Consider the following 24,663-nt stretch of genomic DNA (forward strand, 5'->3'; position numbering starts at 1 on the left):
CACAATCCTTATTCAGGAGTGCTGTTTTGTCTTCCACAGCCCAACTCTCAGTATCGGTGACACAAGGTGTGAAAGCACTAAACCAAATGTGAAATTGATATTTTTCTTGTTAGTGTGGTTAAACCCGGCTTGTTTTTTATAGCGCCTTACAAAGTGCTTAGTGTTTCGTGGCGTCAACTGAGTCTCTTAGCAGGGCTTACTGCTCTGACCTCTTTGGTCCCCTTATTGATCTCAATGGTAAAGTTAGTTTTTGACAGCTTTAGACCCAGGCCCAATTAATAACATTTAAAAATGCAGTGCTCGGTTGCAGCTATCACCTCAGTAACTTGATTGGTAAATAGCTATTGATGTAAAGGTATCTGATGTTTTTCTAGTGGATGTATAGGGAACTGAACCATGGAGGACAGTTTCTCATTGCCCATGGACTTCCTTTCGGGTTAAGAATAATTTAACATGATGTCATAATGTACTTAATTTTCCCTTTCAGCAAAAAGTTTTTATGAGTTGAATCACTTAAAAGGTTGGGAATTTTGAATACCATCTTCGATTCACTACTATAATGGCCTCATTTATCAAATAATTCACATGCATATTTGAATGAACATGGGCTAAATGATCAGTATTATTCCATCTTGTGGAACAATAAAATGTGTAACTGAGCAGTATTTTTGGGTGATGCCACTAATGAAGGGGCACACTAAAAGATGGGATTGACATTCAAGTCAGTGGAGTATGTTTGTTCAACCGGGAAAGTTTAATCAGTAAATTACAGGAATTTGATCATTTATGAAAATAAACTACATTTCACCTATCTCATTTGGATCCTCTGATTTGCTGTCAAGTAGCTTTAATCTTGCCCCTTGACAGCATTTGTCCTGTTTTCTTTTCATGTGTATTCATCGTTAAAGACTCGGGGCACTTTCATTAACTTCAGGACTGTGGGCAAACAGTGGTGCCAAGGAAACCGTGGGCTATGTGTAAGGATTGTCGTTATGCATGGGCAGCTCTTATTACACCCTGCTGCTGTGACGTTTAGCATATTTTTTACTGGAAAGATTTTATTGCATGTTTTTGTGAGTTTTATCAGAAATTGCGCATCACAAGAAAAGCAGATTTTCCAATGGGTTTTTGTCAGTAAAGCCAAGGACTTTCGGAACATTGCTGGGAGGAAATGGGAACCGTAGTCTAGGCCGTCATTGTCATCAGTTAGGCAGGCTGTTCCAACGGCGTGCTCGGCAGTGTGCAATAGCACACTTTGGCTAGGAAACTGCAGGTGTCGTGTCTGTTCTTGTTCGTTTCACACAGTGACTTGAGTTCCTTGCTGGAAAGCCACTGGCAGGCCTCCGTAGGATTTGAATTTGTTTTCAACTTGTTTGTTAGCAGATGTAATGGCGAACCACAAGACCTGATAACTTAATTTGTTGCTCTGGAAAAGAGTCACATGGAACAAACTCTATTTACCAAACCAAATAAGTGTGGATGGGGACTGTGCTCATATACTCCACTTGACTGCAGACACCTGCCGTATTCATGCCATGTTCCCCATGTTGTCCCAGAACAGTTGATCTAAACCCCACCTTTACCCACCCACTCACACGCATACAGATGGACACACACACAGACACACACATACACGTACACACACACTAACACAAATCTGAACAGCAACAGCGCAATGCTGTGTTTGGTCTTGAAGTGTAATTAGCCAGGAAATAAGTAATTAAAGTGATTACAATCCAGGATAGAGTGATTATCATGGATTCAAAGTCTCAAGCTTAACAATGTTTCAATGGTATCTGGGGAATGTTTTAAACATGAGAAGTGTTTCAGTATAATCGTATAATGCCTGATGATAGTTATGTATTTGTTTTCTGAAGTGTTCCTAAATGGTGGTGTGTTTTTGGGCCTAGTCATAGACAACACTTTATGGATTCACCTTAACAAAATTGCGGACTGCTTGAAGTTTCAGCTCCCAGAATAACGCATAGGATATGGTTATAAGAAACTGTGTCTCTTTAAACAAGTGGATCTCCCCTTCATATTGACCAGAGATCACTCTGGTCAGATCATTCAACTTTGTTTCACTGTACAGCAGTGTACTTGTCAACTCAAAGACAGTCTCAAATGTTGTATTAATAATTCATTTAGATGTGTAGACACTAATTAATGGCTTGGGGTGGTAACTCAGAAGATGAGCGTGCCTTTTTTTGTTTTCTGCGGTTATGCAGCATATTTGCATGAATGGCTCCAACATGGTTAGAGCCATCTGACAGAGCTGTACACCCTGGCTTTATTTGCTCATGCAGATTGGTTCCCAGTCCCTGCTCTGAATGTGCAAGGCTTTACTGTATGTTTGCTTATCTGTCCAGCCGTCCCATCTATTCAAATAGCATCCCTTTAATTAAAGGAAGGCGTGGCACGCCAGACCTACTCTCCTCCTAGGACCTTTTCTCTTATTTTTGGGGACCAGATGGCAGAGGGACACAGGAACTCCCCCTTTTGTGTGATCGTCCCCTTGTGAAAACAGCCCTCTCCTCCCTAATGTAATCAGCGCCACCGGAAGGGTCCATTCTGGACTGTGAAAGGAGACAATCGGGTCTGGACACGTCCCGATTACAGAAACGCAGAGTTCATCTCTCTGAACCCTCCCCCACCTTTTGACCAGGGTCCTGGCATGAAGACGCGCCAGCTTTGATCAGCGGAGGGTGGAAAGCACTGAGCCAACCCTGTGGGGCCAAAGGCCGAACGCCCCCCCCCCCACTGCTCTGTTTACCCTGTACTTGGCTGCTGCTGACACCTCCTTCCGGAAAGCCAGTGAGAGGAAGGTGGGGTGTTGGCCTGGGTTAGGGTGGGCACTATGACCTGTCTAGACACACTTGCATGTTGCTGTGGTGTTGCCAAAGGGTAATGATGAACTCTGACCTTAAATGTAGTTGGTTAAGAGTTACTCTGGTCACCCAAAGGGATGGGGCTTTTTTTATTTCAGTTTTAGGGCTTTGGGGGGTAGAGAAAAAATTGGGGTGTCGTTATGACCCACATAATACACTTCTGGAAAGGGTCAGTATCGTGAATGCATTGAGAAAAGTTTATCTGAAGTTATTTATTTTTTATTTGTTATATATTTTCTACATTAGTGAGGACGTATATTTTGATATATGTTAATTGAACAAGAACGGATGCAAAACCAATTAAGGATATGATGGTATATAGCAAACGCTGTTTTGACAAGCAACCTTTTTTTTACATTTGTTTGTTTGCATATTATTCCTGCTCGCTTGGGAATGATTGTGGGAGCAATATTGAGTTTTGTATATTTGGCAGATAAAGATGAGTGTTTTCCTGGATTTTCTGGATTTTACAGTTGGAATCTTGACATCTAATTTCATAAAATTTTAAGTAAGTAATCATTGAAATATTTGTTTTTTTTTTATAAATCCATGCCTTTGGATATGTGTAAAATAATACAAGACCATGTTATTGTAATAGTTCAGTTATTTGTAAAGTTGCATTTATTTTGAGTATATTTTTTTTTTTGAGTCAAGACATTTTTTAAATATAAATTACGTTTTTTTTACTTTGTGTAGACTATTTATGTAATGGTCTATTCATAGGTCTGACTCAGCATAGCCCTCATTTGACTATATGACAACAGAATATACCAAATATATTTGATATTGATTCAATAAAACAAATAATTTCTTTGTTTTATTGAATCAATATCAAACTGGTAAAATATTATCAACACCTAGAAAAACAGTCCTCTTATAATGAAAATGTGGCTGATAACTTGAGAAATGTGACATTTGTAATTAAATAAGTTTGCTAATCTGAGTTTGGCAATGGGACAATTGAAAACATTTAAAGTAGTAGTTGCAGTGTTTTTATATAGTGGTTCAAATTCTTACTGTGTTGTAAACTTTCAATTTAACATGATCATTCAGTCGATTCATGAAGTAGATTTTTGTCCCAGTTCCAATTCAGTTCACAATAGAACCGTCAGTACAGTAGAGTCACCAAGTGTCCACGCAGGGTAAAACTTGAATCATCAGTTCCACATAGTACTGCTATTTTCTGCCTGTCTGTCATTACTGGCGCCTATTCGCCAGCATACAGTCGGCTGCAGGAAGCAATGGTTGTTGTTGTTGTTTTTGTGGAGAGCTGGGTGTAGCGATTTTTCCATCATGGCCGCCGTTGCCAACTCGCCCACCACTCAGGAGCTGCAGTAAAATGGTAGTGAGCGGGACTATAGAGCAAGGCGCCCTCTGCTCCTGTGCGACTGCAGTGGCACACTTCACTGATCCCCACCCCTCTCCCTGTTCACCACACCAATCTCAGAAACTATCTGTACATATTTAGCTGGTTTTCATCTATTGTAAAGCACACTGGTGTACTTAGGGTGAATGCTGTTTTATGTGGGCGTGCTGAGAGGAAGAATCTGTGTAGGACAGCACAGGTGGAAGGGGCTACTGATAAAGATGATGGGTTAGCCTAGCCTACCACCATTTTCTCCATGACTGTAGCCATAGGAAATGGTTGGCTGCTTAATGATAGAATTTGGGTTGCTTAGCAATGATAATGTTTTGTTGACCGCACACTTGTCATATAAGGAACTAGACTGGCGAGTAATGTTATTTACCATTGCTGTTATTGCATTTGCCTAGCAAGTAATTAGTCCACAAGGAATAGGCATTCCAGTGGGCAAAGCTGGTTGAAATGACATCTTTTCAACCAGTTTTCAAGTTGAAATTACGCCTTTTCGGACCATTTGGAATAATGTATTTTCAGCTAGTTTTACTGTTGAAAGGATGTAATTTCAATCCAGTTTGGCCTACTCGTTACCTCATGCAGTGATGCAAATGTTCTTGAATTAGATCTTTTTTAACAGCACTTAACAAATTAATAGATGGAAGCAAGGATTTCTAATGGCCAGTTTCACCAGCTTCTTGATTTTAGCATTGAGATGTCTTCATGAAGACTTCCACTCTATCTACCACATCAGTGTTTAATAAGGGCCAACAGAGATGTGCTTATACTGATCAGAATGTATTCTGCTTGCAGAATATAGCTGCACCATTTTCCTCCTGCAGTATCATGTTCTGTATGATGTCCTGCATGCTTTCGCTGTGTCATGTGTTTCCCTCAGTAGAATGTGTTTTTGTGTTCTGGTCAGGTAATCAAGTTCTCTAAAACATGGTAAATGTACATTCCGGTCAGATGGTTTAATATATTTCAGCTAATTTTATGATTGATGACAACTTACTTTTTTACGGATGTCAGTAAACAAAGACAATTGCCAGTGTTTTCACACTTTTCCTATTGGTTTGTTTTTAGATGGCTATACATATTATATACCTGTTAACCATGTGCACTAGCAACTTTTAAAGCAGCCTAATTCAGACATCATTTTTTTGGCTAAATGAATTGTTGGGATCCAGTAAACGGCGCTTTGCCATTCCATCTATACACCAAACAGGAAAGAATCCTTTGGATCATGGTCTATTCTTAGGCACCTCTGGTAAATATGATATTCTTACTAGTTCCCAATGTATTTGGGTGTGTTTTTGTTTTATTTCCGCAGTGCTTTGCGCCACAAAGACTTTGCTCCAAGGATAGGTTTCCCACACTGACGTCGTCGGCCACACACTCTCTGTCGGCCATGACTCGTAACTAGAGACGATGAGTGACAGGTCGGTCCCCCGCACAGCACAGGGGGCCTGAGGTGAGTAGGATGTGCCCTTGACCCTCCCTGATTGGGTGCCTTTGTTTCTCCCCAGCAACACAGGCCCCTATTACAAATGACAGATATTATATTGACATGGAGGTCTGCCTCTAGGCCAACATAACTTCTGTTTTGGGGTTATAAAAAAGTAAATGGTCTGTGTTTTAAATGGAAAGATTTCAGTATTGTATTAAGTATGGGCCATGAGAAACATCAAACGCTTGTTGTTTCTGCAATGTCTCTCTCCATTTGACCCGGTTGGAGAATGATTCATGGTAGTACAGTATGGAACAAAAACCATGCACTGATGTCAGGCTGTGTCGCCAAAATGGTGGGTCAGACCGACTTGTGTGCCAGAGATCATTCGTGGTAGGGAATGTTGTTTGTGGGGGTCATAAATATATATTGAATGAATTCAAAGCATGAAAAGTTTAGGAAACCTCTGTTCTAGTGTTACCGAGTTCAACATCTTGAGCGTCAGTGGAGCTCAGATTTCCACTGCTGAAAACTGTATCATGACATTCAGCCTGGACTCCGCGCAATGGAGGTTTATTGGTCATTATTAAATGTTCAACTACAGTAACTGTAGGAATTATTGGGGAGTCATAAACATACCTGGTATACGCTTCCTTTAATTACTTTTCCTTTTATGCTTTTCTTTACATAATATGTTCTGGAAATGAAATTTGAGCATGATGTTCCGTTTTCTTATTTTTTGGAAGACCTGTCTATACTTTTTTGTGGGTATAGCTACACATTTAAAATTGGTATGTGTGTATGTACATATATATATATATATCTATATATATCTATATATATATATATATATATATATATGTACACACACTCACATTTTTATATTGGTTTCTGTAGCTTTTTAAATGGTACATATGTGCACTCAAAACTAAGAGAAAGATGTGCCTTGACATTAAAATTATGGAATTTTAGAGAATTGGTGCTAATTTGTATTTGATGTTATGCCTTAGTTGATGAACTTGGAAAATGAGGAAATCTTGAAGGGAAGTCACGTAATTAATTTAGTTTAGATTAGTGCAATATATCACAACTCTGTCATTCAAGAAACGTAACTATCAGAACAAATTGTGGACTGCTGATTTTCTTGCAATCTTACACCAATCAAATTTTCAATGTCAAATACTCAAACTACCATGAATTAATGTCGTGAGCGTATATTTTTTCACCTCCATGTACTTTTGCCAGAGCTTCCAGCTTAAAAATGTTTGTCTGTTCAGGGAATTCATTTTATAAAGGGAAATCAGCATGTATCATTTAACAACTTTTTATATAATCCTACTTTTTTCATGATCAGCCAGTCTCTCAACATTATCTTACTTATAACCAAATATTTTTGGTTACTTTTTTCTTAATTGTCCTGCAATTGAAGTCAGTGGTATCTGGTGTGCATCTATCAACAGACTAGCAACCTTATTTCATGAGTTAGTTTAGAGAAATCTTTCCAGGAATAGTATTCAACAAGTTTATGGATTCTTGGCTTGATCTGTTTTTTTTTCACTGAAAATGCTCTTTACATGACAAAATTGGAAGTTTGGCCTATACCAGAAAAGGTCATTGGATATCCCACATGAGGAAAAGGAGCTGAACAGAAATGGAAACCCCCCGTAAAAACATCTAGCATTGCCATGAAAACGATTCTGTGCCTCTCCGTCCGAGTGGTCACTCCAACACAGTGTGTGAAATGAGAGTTGCCTTCTGTGTGACTTTTTAGAATGCATCCGCTTCTCATTGTCTGCCCAGTCAACTTCTGCAGGCCCCAGTGCTCTGAGTCCCATACATGAGAGATCAAGGGTTACCAAGGTGCTATTGGGAGAGAAGGGCTCAATGCAAGGGGGAACAAACTGGACCACAAAATAACTCATTTCCTTTGCATGTTAGGTGCCCTGGTGGGGATTCAGACAGGGTCAGTGACACAACTGCTGGAATGGCTGTTTGTCTCATCATTGTTCATAATGAAAACAGCCTGTGCACTGTGTGTGTGTGTTAGTGTGTGTGTGTGTGTGTGTGTGTGTGTGTGTGTGTGTATGTGTGTTTGTGTGTGGCTTGTTAATGCATTGAGGTGGTCACCCAAGGAAAGTTGGACCTGACTATGGTCAAGCCGTGCCAGACAGAAGTACCGCGTTAAGAAAGGTGAAAGGTGCATCTGTCCACTTGTGTTCTCCCCACCAAGTCCAGTCAGGCTGTGGCATTAACTTGTATTCTAACGAGATTAAAATATATTTGTCCTGGGGATTAGCATATTGAGGTGCTCTTTTGCCTTCTTTTTCTTGCAATGGTGTGGCGATAGTGGGCTTTGATCTGTGTTGCATGGCAAGGGTCCTGGCTTGGGCCCGGCCATTCGAATGCCAAGTGTGAAATCGGCCTGATGTCATCCCCATTCTCCACCTTTTATTTCTTTCACTGCTTTAATGATGTTTCCGCCGCAAAGCTCGGGCACCTTGGAGCAGATTCCACTTGAGCTGTAGGGAGCATTTAGAAACTGTGCTCAAATGATACAGTGGAAAAGATGGATGGCATAGCACAATTCTGTTTTAGGAGAGCCGGACCAGGGACGTTCATAGTTTACTGTTTTCTTCCCTGTATTCTCTGTTTCCCTCGGTTTTATTCTAGTTTTTTTGTTTTTATAACTCCATTTCTTTCTGCCTGTTGAATGGAAACTTTTGGAAAGTCTTGTAAACTTTTAAGGCAATGACTTCGATTCTATTTTCATACAGTATTTTTTTATGCATGCTGAAACAGTAGCATCTGGTTATTTGTTAACTTTTTCAGTTAAGTAAGCTTTCATCTCACTGCTAACCAAATGTTGTACTTGGTTAGTATGCTCTCAAATGCGCTGTTCAATAAGGAAAACCAGTGTTTACCTAGGAAATCTCAGTCTATCATCTTTAACCTTCACAACAAGAAGAAAAGGTTTTAGGGCTTTACAGTTTGTCTGTTACTTGAGTGTGATGGCGGGTTTCAAACTTCCCAATGCTCACATCAAAATATCACATTAAAAGTTACAGAAGTCTTTGTGTGTGTGTGTGTGTGTGTGTGTGAAAAGGGGAGGGGAACAGAGAGGAGAAAAAGACAGGGACTGGGTTTGGGTGAGAACGTACTGTGTAGAGAATGGGTTACTGCGGAGTGGGGGAGTGAGCCACCTGCAGCCATGACAGGAGGCTTTGACCTTCACTGGTTTCTCTTTGCTGTCTCACGTTCTCTCTTTCTTTCTCAATGACTTGTGTCTGTCTCTCTCTTCTTTTCTCTTTCCCGCCTGGCGACAGATCCCCACACTATTTTCAGAAGCATTTTGAGGACTGGCCTTTCTCCCATCACAGCTGTTCTGGGCGTTATGCTCAAAGACTAGCGGCCAAAGTATGCCAATGCAGGTGAAGCAATCTGAGTAATGAAAGAAGAAAATTAGATAAATGAACTGTCTGGAAATTGTGTCATCCACTGCATGCACAGTCAGCTGCCTAATGCTATATTTTGGTTTGAAAGATTTGCTAGCAATTTTCAGTTGTTGACAGATTTGTGGAGAGACGGCATCTATCCAGATGAATAAATAAAACATGTTTGCTGCTGATGTTATTAACAGTCACCAGCAGTTTTGAGCTGATAGTCCTGCACATCCTAAAAAAACAACTAATTGCATAATTGGCATTATTCTGTAATATGAGTGAACTAAATATGGCAAGGAATTAGAGCTGATGTGTTTGTTTTTTCAGTCAACAAACTTTGCTTGAAGCGAACTAAATTAGAAAAGTAGAAGTTTGTTTTCTGTTTTCCTTGGGAAAGCAACAATGAATTCAGTATGTTGGTTTAACAGTGACAAAATGTTGATAAGACTCACAATCCTACGCAGCTGGTTGCCTTTACAGTTCAGTTAACCATCTCAGCTTGAAGTTAGCTGAACTGGATCAAGCTTGAGGAGAATTACAAATATGTTGGCTCAAAACCACACCTATCTCCCATGTCTTCTAGCATGCTTTATTGCAGGTTAACTTGCCAAACTTTCTTTTATAACCTGTATTTTTGCATGGAGTGTAGATTAATTGGTTAATTTAAAACTATTCTAGACAAACATATATAGCATACATTTTCCAAAATCAATCTCATCTGCTCGCTTTACAAATGCAACAGTATGGCGTGCTGTGTCGGCATCGAATGTGAAGACAAATTGTTTGTCATCAGAGGACCTTGAATAAGCATGTCAGCTGCAACTTGCTGGTGTGTTTTTAACTGTTTCCATTCAACAGTCACTAAAGTAAAGGCTTTTTAGGTTTTACACAAGGGACGAGTACCTTATTTTTTACCTTTGTTGTTTTTAGACAGCTGCAAATTTACTTGGGTCCTTTCTGGTTAATAGTTGGATGTTTTCCACCCACTATAGAGATTGCTGTTCCAGTTCATATTCTCTACCTTAGCTGTCATTCACAATGCAGGTTTCAGGTGAGGTTCAAATGATCCAGCCTTTTCCTGACTCTGTGTGGACTTATCAGTTTAACAAACATTGTGTTACTTGCAGGCTTAATGTGGCCTGTAAACCAGGAGTTGTAGACCACTGTTAGGCTGAAATTATAGGTACTCAAGATAATCCTTATATATTGTTAAAATATTGTCTTGAAAAGTTTACTTTTGCACTACTGTAAACCTATAGTAGATGACATTCTAAAGTAGAATTATATTTTAACCAGAAATTCTAAGCTGTGTGAACATATAATTCAACATGAGAATGTATTTGTCAAAATTGTGAAACTCAGAGCTGATTGCATGTAATTGTGCATTTCAAAAACGTTTATTTTACAGATTTGTACTCCGATGAACATTATGTATTGTGTTAGATATGAATCATATAATGACCATGTAAGTTTTCCAAAAACGTTCAAACGGTATAAAGCGTTTTTTCTAATTTCTCTATATTGTGATCAAGGACGAGATATAACTGTTCACAAACATTCCAAATAAATGAATTATCCGCAGCAGTTTTGGGTGTATTCTGACAATGAAACAATCTGAGACAGGCACAGGCTGGCTCGTTAACATGAATTCATTTGGATTTAAGGAACACTTGACGTGAGTACATGTACGTTATGTGGTAATGTTAAAATGTTGCAGCATGTCTCAAATTATATCCAGTAGCCTACATTTGATCTATATTTTGGTATGGTCGAAGTTATGAGGAAACAATATTCATTATGTTGTGTAATGTGATTATCTTAATCATAATAAAAAATATATATGAACTCAAGTGTGATTTCTGCGTTTTAAATTACTGTGTGCCACCTTAATTGAGTAACTTGACCAAGTGTGATGACAACATAAAGTTTTGGAAAACTAAACCCAATTCACTTTACACTTTTAACAAGCAACCAAGGTTATTGCTCACTATGAATTTAAAATCCATGATAATGGCCATTTAGATTTGTTATGATATGTGTTATTGTAGGAAGATTAGCATTATCGGGTGCAATAGCCATTTCCGTTTCTTTAATCCAGTAGTGTAATTTGTCAGATGACTTGTAAATAGCCTACATAAACTAATAATTGACTACCCTTTAAATTGCCGTTCTGGGCTGGACCTAAACGCTCAAGGAGTCATAATACCTACAAAAGGTGGCCACGTGAAAATCATGTGAATACACGACATGTATTTGTATTTTGGTTTATATTTGGCATTACCCTTTAGGTCGAGAGGATACTACGAAGGATACTTATTGGTGATTTGCCCAGGGTTGTTGCCGAAACAGTGACGTCAACCAAAGGGCTTCAATCCTATTTGGCAATGGCGGGTCACGTTTTTTCCAGATATTTTTGCATAAAGATGGCCATGTCACAGCAAGGCCTTCAGTTTTCTTGGACTTGAGATTGTAGAAAAAGTAAGATGCCAAGTTTGTGAATTATCTTTGAGGTTTATTTACTTTTCTTTTCCAGTTTTTCAGGAGGAAGTTAATTACACAATCAATACATACATGATACAAATTATATACATTACCAAAGAATACTTTGAACCTAAAATAAAAATAGCATTGTATAGTAATACAACTCCTTGTTGTAATTTCATTTAAACATGTTCATCTATAGATATTTGCTGATGTGTAAATTCAATATGTCCTATCAGCAGTTTTCATAAAGGCAATCATCTTGAATCAAATAGTCTGCATTTTGAAGTAATACTGCTTCTCTGATTCGGCACAGTTCTGTTTCATAAAAAAGTTCGCACATGAACTTTAAGGCAAAGTGTGTTCAGTTTGGTGGATTTTAATTCACACACACTTTTTGCAGATACACAAAAACAAAAAAAATTTAAAAGGCAAAAGTCCACAATTTGGTATGGATACAGTCTAAAACTTAGCTCGATCATATACTCTCATTGACAACGACCGAATAAACACAGTTATTTGCCCTATAGGCTACAAGAAATTGCAGCTTTCATGCAAAGGCCCCATAAACCATTTTCATATTCATTCACAAAAAGAAGTTATTGCGAGACAAACAAGCAGTGTAAAGTCCTCAGAAATCTACTCTAAAGAAACACTGGTCATTGGATAGACTTTTTTTCTCTCAATATAATCTATATAAATACACATATGAAGTCCTTCGAAATAATAAGAGATTTTTAACAATTATAATGGGACTACCGGTTCGCCTTCTTTTATGATATATATATATATATATATATATATAAATATATATATGTGTATAGCAATAAAATGTATAGAGAAAAAGATCAATGGGACTTTGAGATCAATACATCCAATACCTTGTGCCTACTAACGCAAGTCTACCCTTTCAGCCAGAGTCATATTTTGAGATATACATATATGGCTCTGCTTTTAGCCCAGGGTGCGTAAAAGTTTTTTCATCATTGTCACTATGCTACAGAGTTGCCTCTCAGGTTATAGGCAGCATTATAATTGAAAAACAATTCTAGAAAATATTTATATTGCTCTTCAAAAACTATTCATAGAGGCATTGGTACATTGATTACACTTAACAGCAACATCGTTTAATAGAAATTAACTTGTTTAGATGTAGTTCTGAGACGAAACTACATTTGTATCCTACATATTAGCATTTTAGGTAGGCTATACTGTCTGCTAACCATAACATTGCTGGCAAATCACTTATGTGATTAGACTAATAATGTTCCAAAAGATATATCAAAATCCCTCTACTTTTTAATGAAATCTGAACATTACTTAAACTCAAATCCCCTTGCTATGTCCTTTTTACATCAAACACAAACCCAATAAAATTATAACGACCATGGAAATAAAATATCTTGTCAGCAAATTTATTAAGATTCACAGTTGCCTGGATGCAGCAGAAAATATTCTTTGGACTTAAGCAGGTTGTTTTTCACTTCACTGACAAATCTCAACGTCAAGTGCCAGTTAAAAGCGCTAATGTAAAAAGAAATATGAATAGCAATATAATAATATGTATATAATACGTTTATAGCCTATACTTTTTCTGGAAAAAAACGATACACGTTACAGGATAATGAAAACGTACTTTTTGACAACATCTTTTCATAGACATGATATTGCAGAAATATCTATATCGATTTATGCTGGTATATTCTATACACTGGCCCTTCGTTGAGATTATTGCATTGTAAAAAGACTGATCTGTATCTCACTCGAAATCAATCGCTGTCTGATTTGTCATCTTTTGACGTAGTAGCATGATTGTACAGTCCCTGTGCCATCAGGTGCAAGGCTAAGGTGTTTTTTGCACCACTGGCCTTTTTGATTTTTGCCCTTTTGTTCTGGAACCAAATTTTGATTTGAGATTCGTTAAGGCCGAGTTCTTGCGCCAGGGCCTGTCGCCGCTGTTCCGTCAGGTACCGATTGGTTTGAAACTCGGTTTTTAGTCTTTGTAGCTGTTCAGCTGTGAAGGCCGTCCTTGGTCGCTTGTCCTCTTTGCTTGCGGTTTTCTTCTTTGGTTTTCGAGATCTCGGTCCTGTATTTAAAAAAACCCATTATTATTAACCAATCCAAATGTCAAATGTGAAAGATTATTGCATGTTAAATGTGAAAGCTTATTGCATAGTCTATAGGCTTAAATTGCTACGACCATGTAGTAGACCTAAAATATACTACCCTAATTCATAATTTTGACTAATTCCTTATTGTACTCTAGGGCAATAGCTTAACCCATAGGCTAGGTTCTGGGGGCGGGGGGGTAATGTGGGCCTATGTGTCATTTTAGGCTACCATTTCTATTCAATTGAGTACAATTCCATATTACACAAATATTTTCCGAAGATTTTCAAATGAAGGCGAATATTGATGTTGAAACGTTATGCCTGCAGCTAACGTAAAGCATAATCACGCAGGCCATCTTATGCCATGTCTGGTGTAGTTTGTTTTGGCATTGCGAGATTGCTGAGTAGGCCTGTAAATAAAGGCTATCACAAATGGAAACGCTTATCTGAAATTCAACTTGAATATTAATAAATAGGCCTATATGTTTACTGTAATTTTCAGACCGCCTTTCCATTTTATATAGCCTACAGCTAGGCTAGCCTATAGGCGTGTTGATATTGTCAATTGGTAGCAGTTAACTGAATTAAGTTGTTTCAAATTACTATTCCAGGTCTGAACTTTGGTGGGTAAGCATGCATCGCTGTAGACGGATTTGAATAGGCCTAGTTCGTAAATGGCAGTGTTTTTCCCCGCATTCATGGTTTTATTGAATTGTTTTGAGTGGCGGGCCTACAAGATCGTCATACAGAACGATTTGATAAAACAAGTGGTGACGTCTGTTTTGGTAAGTAGGCCTGGTCGACAAAGAAAGATGATTTAATTGAAAGAACGCTGGATATAAAACAACTTAGCCTATATCTTTATAGGTATGCAGCTCATGGGAATACAATCGAATAGCAGTCGAATCCGTGCAGCCTAGGTTACATAATGCATGAGAACATTTTGTACTATACGATTTATGGACATTGATGATAATACATTCGAATATAAAGTCGGTGTTATGAAAATGTGTAGTCTATGTCCTGATGGAAACGTCCATGGTTAATCTGATAATTGTAATAACAATTGCGAGAAATTCTCTAAATACCCTAAACAAAACATTACATTTGCACGAGATAATTTATGAAAATGTTTTCGTTTTTTTCACTAAACCATATTTTTTCATTTAGGAATTTGCTCAAAGTAGTTATTGCTTGAATAACTCTGCATCAATGTTAGTTAGTAGCCTAACATGCAAACTAGCAATAGGCTAATATATACATCGAATAGGGTCTAGCTCAAAGCTATGACCATTGCAGTATGTTGATTAACCTGCTATTAAACTAAATAGGCTACTCATGAAAGCAGATTTGTGTAAGAAATTATTACAGAATTCAGTTGAATTGGAAAAATAATTGTAACAGTTTTTAAGGCTCATATCCGATTTAGAAATGTCTACAGAATCACTATTATATTCCTTAAGTCATTCATGTTTATTGGCTATTTATCTAGCACACTTGCTAATAGCATAGTGTTAAGTCTAAAAATACCGCATACGTCTGCATATTTCAGTTTTAAACCAATTCTACATGCTATTTTGAGCGGCTTGATGCAGTCTGAATGGTGCCTTTATTATTCAGACTCATGGCTACACAATAGATGTCTTTGATTTTAATATCGGCTCATGCTTTTATTTTTAGGGTAATATTTGCACGATAGTCTACATTTAAAATATTGTTAGTATATAATATTGTAGTTTTAAATGTTCACGTCTTAAAAGAGGCAAACAATGTTTGCCCTCCTTTCCTTGTGGAACTCGGTCAAGGCTTTTGAGGTCAGTGTTACAACGGGTAGGGGTATTTCAGGTTACAAAGACGAGGGAAAATATTTGTATCCTACCTGAAGAGGGCCTGTCCGAGTATCTGGTGCAGTACACCCAAGCTGGCCAGAGCATAGGCTGTTTTGATGGTACATTTGAGCTGGCTTGAGAACTATCCGAGTCCGAGCTTAGGCACTGATCTCCATTCTCTCCGCTTGGTTTCAAGGGCTCTTCAGTTGCTATTTCAGCCTTCTTGTCCACACTGCCTGTATGGGGAGTGGAAGTTCCCTCTGTTGACACAGTACTCCCCACTTGCTCCGTTTTTGGAACAGCCGGACTTTGGTTCTCTCTAGCAGGGAGACTACTTTCATCATGGTTTGGGTTTCCATCTTTTTTCCGCCCAAAGTCCGGCCGTAAAATGTTATCGATAAAGAAATTGGTAACGCGATGCGGGATCTGCTGCAGGTTGCCCGGCGCCTGTAACAGCGGAAGTATCGCTCTGTTCGACTCATCCGCAGACACTTGACGCTCGGCATCTCTGTTGCTATGATCATTTTCTTCCATACTGATACTCTCCAGTTATTTTCTTAACCCCTTTATTGCTTTCCTGCACTGATATGAGTGCAATCCACTTATATTGGACGGGGAGCTTTTCAACTGTTTGAATACAGTTTTTTACGAAAAAATCTTGTTGAATGTGCTGGACACCATGCAACCCTTTGCGATAGTGCCCACAGACAAAAACATAGTTTTGGTCATATATTCCCAAACTTGGCTATCCTATATTGTTGCACTGGATAGACACCATTTGTCATGTCCCCATCCAATTTGGTACTTTCCGTTTTCAGTCTCTCCAATAAAAGTGCTTCAATGACTAAACTAAGGGTGAATAATGAGGCTTCTAACTGATCCTGAAATACACTCACTCTGGAGTTGTGTTCTTATTTTCAACACGAGCCCCCAAGTGACGTTGCAGCCGTTATCCTAGACACGTGCCTTGGACCAATAGATTGGTAGATTTATTACCACATGACGGTGACTCGAGAGTAATCGACAAACGTCCGACCTCGCCTTTTTAAAGGAAAAGCGTTCAGGAATTAAATGAGATACCTAACCTACCTTGCATTTCCGCTATGTTTATCGGTCAGAATATTGCACTTGAGTTCATAGCCTTCTGTGTGAAGTTTGCATGGCACCGTATTATTGTTTTGTTTCTGGGCTTGTTTATACTTTAGAGTCAACAACCAAAGACGGGAATGCGTATATTGTGAATGAATATGTGTATGTATGTATATATATAGTAGGTAGCCTATATACAATATACGCACACCCGTCTTTGGTTGTTGACTCTAAAATATACAATATATATTGTATTCGATATATTGGCCCAAACACGGACTTGCACATTTTACTTTATGAAGCTTTTCATATTTAGGCGTGATATTTAAATGGACAGAGACACATCATGACTTTGAAAAGTCCGTCTGGAAATGACCGTCGGGATTTTTGCCTCATCGTTAATGTAATCATCGTTGCCTCTGTAATTCAAAATCGAGCTTGAACTCTTTCCATTGACTTTCCATCTAATGATATGCCATTTATTGTTAACAAGTGTAAAGTGTACGATTTAAGTGTACGTGTACGGCGTTAAGTTCTTGGCTGGGTTCTCATGGTAGCTTATGGTCGTGATGCATGCGGTTCGAAAAATGGGTCAGTAGCCCTTTAAAATAAGTCATCGACGCAAACAAACTGTTGTGTTCACAGTGCACATGATATAGTCGCGCCAAAGACAAAACTTGCGAATAACTTTACTGACCAACTACGCATTGACAGTTTTCCCTCATCAGGATTAACAGCGTGTGTTGCAATTGTTCTGTTATTATTTAAATAACATATAGGCTAGGCCACGTAGTGTGTAAAATTTATCCATAAAGGGTTTAGTGAGTAAGGACCCTTTGATGATTAGCCTCCTACTTATAATTAGCAATAGGCTAATTTGTCAAATGTAGGTGAAAAATAATTGCGATAAGTAAATGATTACCTCGGTAACCTAATGGTGAAAGGTCTATTAGCGTAATATAATACATACAATAGTATACATATTAATTGTGACATTACACAAATACATCGGTCTATAGTTTATTCCCGAAATATTCAGGTTGCATTGCATATAGGCTAAGTCATTATTATTATTATTGGTCTACTCGTGACTCTGAGCTTTAATGGACCTCTTATTTTGGACTGCCAACTATAGAGCTTTGGGCAGGCAGGAAATTTCTATCCAAGAGGGGTTTTTTATAATGGCTGTGTCACGTGCACTAAGACCCTGTAATTAGGTAGCATCTTTTAGGGATTTTCCTTTGGTAAATTGCATTATACAGTTTAAAAGACTGTTGACTGTACTCTATTTGATGTACGTGCGACGTATTGCATTGTTTTATTAGTTTGCATCTTATGGTACTACGTTTTTTAATCGTACCGGTGCATCAGATGCTAAAATGTATATGTATTTTTATTGCACATTGGGTTGGCCTAACTGCCATTGGAAATGGAATGCCTGATCTTGGCATTCATACAGCGATCTCGATACTTCATCCACGTAAATGTGCTTGTTTGACATTATCCTAAGTGAGCGGATGTGGTATCTTAATGCACAAACATTCAAACGCGGAACTGTCTACTATTTCCATATGATGAAGGTAAAGTTCTGCGTAAAGGATGTAATTACATAGGTCACTTTCATGCAGGGATTGTTTCTCATTTGTGAATAATGCCGAGATTATCCCGAACACTATGAACGAGAGACAATGGCGGCCAGACAGGCCCGCTACGACCGAGGCTAGGCCTCTAACCCCCCTCGCACTGTCAGCCGCAGCCGAACGGAGCTGACGTGGAGGAAACCACAAGATTTAATGTCACGGGTCATACAGACCATACCGCAGCCAATAGGAAATAGGGTGCTTTATTGCCTTCTCTATAAACCTTAGGTAGACGCTGTAGGTCGAATGTCAAAATTGAATGGCTACAATGGTTGGCTTTTATTATTGTAGGTTAAAGGTCTGATTGCAGACATAACGTTTTAGGCTGTGTGTTTAGTTTTTTAGGCTACATTTGGGTTTTTTGTCTTATTTATATTGGACATCATGGTATAATTTATAATCTAAATGTGATGGGCCTGGCCAGTTCTGGACTGTCACGCACCTAGTTAATGTACTTACCTTGAAATGTGGTTAAAAAGGCTACTCATATTTTCTCTTTGTGCTATACCTAGCCCCTTTCACAGGTGGCCATTTTTCATGTTTTAAGTCTGCTTTCTCAACATCCCACTATTTGTATTTTGCTGCCTAATGATAAAAGAACGTAAATATGGATGTATTGTTACAAATGTTACAAATAGATGTTACATTTGATGTCTTATCCAGAATGTTTTTCGCTGCTAATCACTTTCAATTACAGGCATATCGCATTATATTTCTTTTGTAGCGCATTTTGGAGAAATTAAATGTTAAAACTCTTATTTCAGTGTGGATCCTTGTAGGTTGTCCCTTGTTGCTATATTCAATCAATAGATAAATTGCATTAAGATACTTGATTAGGCCTATGGAAAGATATACCCAATAAATGTATTATTTTCTCACAACATTCTAAGTCGTACCCAACCTGTATTAAACTTGCCATCAACGAATGGATATCTCCGCAACATCCCTTGGTTTTGCGTTTACACACTGTGCATGGTTTTGCCATGGTGACTGTAATTCATGTTTTGTAGCCTATCTAGGCCAACAGGAGAGTACGTATAGTATATTACGTCAGTTTAACGCCCCATTTTAAACCTACTGAGATGCTTAAAGGTTATGCCATACTGACATGTTCAATTTTCGGCCTGTTGTAGAGTCATAGAAACTATCACGTGATGTTATTTTGTACAATTTCCATCATTCACGCAAGATCTCACACCAGGTTTGCAAACTGTCGATTCGGCCTACCCTTATTTGATATACTAACGATTTATTCGCATTTCCGCACCAGTCTAATCCCCTAGACATAACATCGCGCCCTGACAGCAACCCTATACCATACCCTGAATGGACACTGGCCAGACGAAGGAAATCAGATATTTACACAAAGCTGTGATTTTTTTGTTTTTTTTTTCAATTCATAGAGATTTACTGTTACTCATGCAATAGTTGTCAAAAGAACAAACGAGGTTACGGCAAACGTCTGTGCATGCTTTCATGCGCACATAGAATTTTCGCCTAACCTGACAATTCTAGCCACATTTGTTTGCTAATGAAAACTCTCCAGAGTTTGCCACTCGTAATGAGCATTCATGATTTGCTTTACCAAAATGTATTTATTCGAAATCGGACCCAATTTTTTTTTGCTGCTATTAATATTGTTAAGCAATAACTCGTATAAGGTTATGTGAAATATATGTTAAGCATGAATATATTCCGTACGCCTTCAGGGAAATATTGATCATCCTATCAGCCATGCATACATACAACCCAAACATGTCAAATTATCTTCTAAACCAAGTCAATAGCCTGATACCTATTTCTACAAACCTGCAGTGTGTCTGTTGAATTGCTAAATGTTATGCACGCTTATTCTCGACTAACATAGGCAATGGACTGTACTCATTTCGAGTTTGGCTACTTTTCAAGGAGCTGTGGCATTGTGTGTTCTTTTTGTCCCTCCCGCCCGGATATACTCATTCGAGATGAATATTTGTAGGTCTCTGATTCTAAATGATGAAGGTCAAAATTTTGAGTTAATAGATTTTAAATAAGCCACAATTTGTCTAAACAAAATGAGTTTATGTACAAACGTCGTGGTAAATATAACACATTTTAGTCGTCACTGGGTTGCTTAGGCCTGAGATGTGTGTGGGCACGTAACCTACAGCAAACCGTCCTCTAGTCCCTCACCCTATTTTGTCTGTGTTTTTCTTTTGGATTGGATTTTCTAAGACGTCACAAGAACTCACGGCCATGGCTTGAGAACCCTACCACAAAAGGTGACGCGCAGGGAAAGATTTGTGAATGGACGGCCTGTGCCAGCTCACAGATCATAGGGCTCTGAGACCGTTGCAGATGTGCCCTCCCTCTCCCACCCCAGCCACCATCCCTCCGGATGAATGGGGTCGCTAAGATATCAGCGCTGTCACCAGGGGTCGGCCCAAATCCGCCAGCTTCCTGTGGCCTTTGAAAACGTGAAAGCAAGTCTCCCTATTTGATGATTCTGTATAATTTCTGTGGTTTTGTCCCGTTGATAGCTGCGTTTTTTCATGCTGGGTCACTCGAAAAACGTTGAAATCATAGTCAAAGGACTGATTAAATCCACTCACCACCACAAATCAACCTCGTTCCAAAACTTGCCCCGCATTTTTGTTGCCTGTTCTTTACACAGATTTTTATCAAAGTTTCAGTGTATGGGATTGGACCAGAGTCTAGCCTATTGAAGCTCCTCCAAAAACCAGGTCCCATTATTCACCCTATACGTTGAGGGGTGTCCCTGTCCTTTGTTTTAGGATAAATGTTTCCTCAAACTCATGAACTGGTCACCGTCGGGGTCTTGCATACCGAATGACAACTTTAAACTGTTGGGTGGAGATAATTTATAGGTTTAATAACTCTTAATCCGTCTGATCGCCGTGGCGTAGATAAGTCTCCTTTGAATTGGGATTGTTCTATAGGGATCCGATCGGATTTCGCCATAGAGGTCCTAATCGAGTTTAGCGCAGTAGCCTACTGACAAAAAACTCTGCTGCATCCCGCGAACGTAATTACAGTCTCACTCAGATAAAGCTAATTGAACGAAGGTTCTTTGCAGAAAGATTCTTTTTTTGCGTTTTTTACGCTTTTCAACAGTACATTTGCTGGTCTTGTATCAACGTTTTTATTCCTGTCATTATATTGCCTACATTGTATTAATCTTTGCAATATTGCTTAACTATGTAATAAGCGCATATATAAATGATTGGTTATTGCCTAAAGACATATGCAATTAACGCGGTTCATTAAAAAAGTGTATTTGTGTTGATTAGGCCAATGTTTAAGATGCATATGATCTGGGTGGAAATCAATTGCGAACATGAGGATGATACATTTAAAAGGTTTTTTGCAACAACATTTCAGTTTAGAGCCAAGAAACACAAACCTTTGTTTATTACAAAAGTACACCGACTCTTTGATCTTTCGTGTCATCTTAAACTCAGACTGATTAACCTTAAAAATACCATAGGTGTAGGCTTAAAACAATTTGCAAACGACCATGAAATGTTGTTCTGGTCTAATTAAAATGTATTTAAAATTGCACGAGATCAAACGAATTTTTGTAGTTTAGTGTTTTCTCCCTGTGAATCAGTAGGTCTGATTAAAGAATATGTTTATTTTAATTATTCGCAGACGAATCAGGCTATACATTTTGTTCTAATTTCATATTTCTTTAATGTGGTTACATATCCTATGAAGATTGTTAAAATATAAGCTATGAGCAAATATATCCTCGTGATTGTCATTTGAAACAAGACGTTTAGGAAATTATGTTAAAATAATAAATAATAAACTACGCTCATTTCATTTTATACATAGTGTATACTATTCATCCTACTACGTTTTATTTCGGTCTGAAACAGTGTCATTAAATGTAATCATATGTATTTGTGTTATACGCCAGTACGCCAGTACCTGCATATGCCAACCTATAGCCAGCTTTCAAAACGACTTTACACATATAGGCCTATCTATATATTTATTGGGAAGAGATAGAGAAAAGGCAGTATCTCGGATTCGAACCCACGTGGCACTGGAGGCTGCTGGACCATATTAGGCCACTGCTTTCAAAACTATGAGATGGTTATCTAAGAATATTTGTTATATTAAAATGTGACCAATCTGACTATATTATTAACTTCAATTTATTCTTAAACGTATCGGACGTTTGAGTGTAGTGGTGTTGAAGACATGTAACCTACGTATGTAAAGCGGGCCAGCCAGAGGTTGTAGGTGTCACGACATCTTACTTGTGACAGTAAAATACGAATGGCACGTCGTGTGGCTATTTCCGTGAGGTTAACGTTTTAGATTCCCTGTGGTACAGAACAAATACCATACAAGGGGAGGGGGCATTTTGTGAATGACAATTGACACTGAAAATATGCGCATTATTAAAACAATGTTGAGCTGAACAATACACGCATGTAAACATGCTGAAAGGTCGACCGCCCAAAAGCCTAACAACCAAGTATTAGTTTGGAAACTTACCTACTGCGGCCCCCACTCAAGTGTAGGCCTATATGGCGTTAGAATGTTTGCCTGTTTACTGCAGTTTCTCGAATCCCTCATGCGTTTTAGATGGTAAAAATTCCTCGTGCACCTGTCGTGAGAGGGGGCGGGTCTGCAATCGATTACAAGGGACAGCGACAAGTGGACTGAGACAGGTGAGAATCACTTGTTACTCAAAACCCAACAACGTCCACAATTCTATTGAATGTACCTAATTTCTAACTACAACTTAATAAAGTTATCAAAATGTGTAAAACATTAGTAAAATCCACGTTGTCAATTAATTATGTTTACATGGTTTTATTAAGGTTATTGATTAGGGCAGGCTGTTGTTATGCGTAAAGGTGATTAATTATGGTTATTCGTAAAGCCAGTCGAATACGCATGTCGAAAATGCGTGTGAGACAATAGTTCGGTTTGGTGATTTTCACCTCATGTAGCCATTTTGGACCTTATCGAGAGGTCTTAAAAACTTTTCAATAGTAACTCAATTGCATTAATAAAACTTTACACTAACGATGTTTTTGCTTAAATCTCAGGTATAGCATTCTACATACAGCATAACTACAAACGAATTCAGCAATTAGCCACAATTAGTTTTAAGGAAAGGTTACTTTTATCAGAAAGTTAAAAAGCATTAAGGGACATGTTTACCATAACCTTTTTAGTGACTCTGCCTCAATAACGTTTTCGTTCAGTCAAAAATGTAAGTGGGCAGTTGCTGTATGCTTTTAGATCCATAGACTTTAACTTTGGAAAGAGGTCAGTCGTTATTAGAGGCTTTTTGACCCTGCTTCTTGTGTGGTATCATCCCACTGTTCTGTCCCCAGTTTAAACTTGCCTTAATAGTACTGGGATCTCATGAAAGCAGGTGGTCAAAGACACACATTTCAGCCCTCCATTCCAATATATTTTTTATTTTACCAAATAATAGTTCTGTACATCTGATTTTGCAGACAATTAACTGGGTAGGTTGGGGTTGCCTACTTAATTTCTTGAATGTTTGGTGCATATATGATAGGTTTGTTCTCGTTAAAGACAGTTACACTTTACACCAGAACCTATGTGGTTTTTTTTACATATAGTTCAACAGTACAACAGACAGTGATTTTTAAAGTACATTCTTTAGTATTTGAATGCAAGTTCTAGAGTTACATTGGCTTGCAAGGATTTAGATCCCTCCACATTTTGTTGTGTTATAGTTTTACTTTATATTTGAATACATTTATTTTGTGTGCCAAATTGAGCTCAGAAGCATTCTGTGACCTTTTGTCATCCTTGAGATGTCTTGAACATGCCTAGACCTTGGAGCACACCTGCACAAATTCAGTTGATTGGACATGATTTAGTCACACACTTGTCAATATCATATCAAAGATTTCACAGTGCATGTCAGAGCAATAACCAAGCCATAAAGTCTAAGGACATCTCAACAGACCATGAGATTGTGTTGAGGCATAGATCTAGAGAGTAAAAAATAAAAAAATGTAAGTATTAAAAGTACCCAGGTGCACAGTGGGCTCAATGTTAAATGGGAGACGTTTGGTACCACCAAGAATCTTCATAGAGCTGGCTGTCCAGACAAACTTAATAACCAGGTAAGAAGGGAGGTGAAGAAGAACCCAATAAGGGAGATGACCAACACTTCAATGGCCACTGTAATATTGCTTCAATTTCTCAGCCAGAAGGACAAACATTGCTGTAGCACTGTATCAAGTCAGGCCTTTATATTAGAGTGGCTGGACTAAAGCCACTCCTGAGTAAAAGTCATATGACATGCAGCCTGGAGTTTGCCGAACGGCACTTAAAAGACTCCAAGAGCAAAAAATATAATCTGGTCATCACCTG

General features: G+C 38.4%; 1 protein-coding gene and 1 long non-coding RNA gene across 4 annotated transcripts in view; one reads left to right on the plus strand and one right to left on the minus strand.

Moving 5' to 3' along the window:
* Positions 1 to 24,663, plus strand: part of LOC105019356 — a 55,410-nt gene that overhangs the window by 17,146 nt on the left and 13,601 nt on the right. For 2 of the 3 annotated variants that reach the window (XR_002195859.2, XR_002195860.1), the window contains one exon: positions 5,579 to 5,719. This is a non-coding gene — a long non-coding RNA (uncharacterized LOC105019356). Of the gene's footprint in view, positions 1 to 5,578; positions 5,720 to 9,018; positions 10,944 to 24,663 lie in introns of those variants that run through there. The other variant, XR_002195858.2, reaches the window with a different exon arrangement.
* On the minus strand, positions 11,672 to 16,437 carry en2a (engrailed homeobox 2a). Its single transcript, XM_010885479.4, has 2 exons — positions 15,607 to 16,437; positions 11,672 to 13,702 (listed from the first exon to the last, which is right to left on the minus strand). The coding sequence occupies exons 1-2, from the start codon at positions 16,088 to 16,090 to the stop codon at positions 13,386 to 13,388; spliced, it is 801 nt and encodes a 266-aa protein (XP_010883781.3). The 5' UTR covers positions 16,091 to 16,437; the 3' UTR covers positions 11,672 to 13,385.

The sequence above is a fragment of the Esox lucius genome, chromosome 21 (genome assembly GCF_011004845.1).
Source record: "Esox lucius isolate fEsoLuc1 chromosome 21, fEsoLuc1.pri, whole genome shotgun sequence".
Taxonomy (NCBI): domain Eukaryota; kingdom Metazoa; phylum Chordata; class Actinopteri; order Esociformes; family Esocidae; genus Esox; species Esox lucius.

Excerpts from the sequence above, each read along its gene's own strand:
- en2a (XM_010885479.4), bottom strand. The coding sequence starts at position 16,090 with ATGGAAGAAAATGATCATAGCAACAGAGATGCCGAGCGTCAAGTGTCT. Across the intron at positions 13,703-15,606 it reads CTCGGACAGGCCCTCTTCAG|GACCGAGATCTCGAAAACCA; the intron begins GTAGGATACAAA and ends TTTTAAATACAG.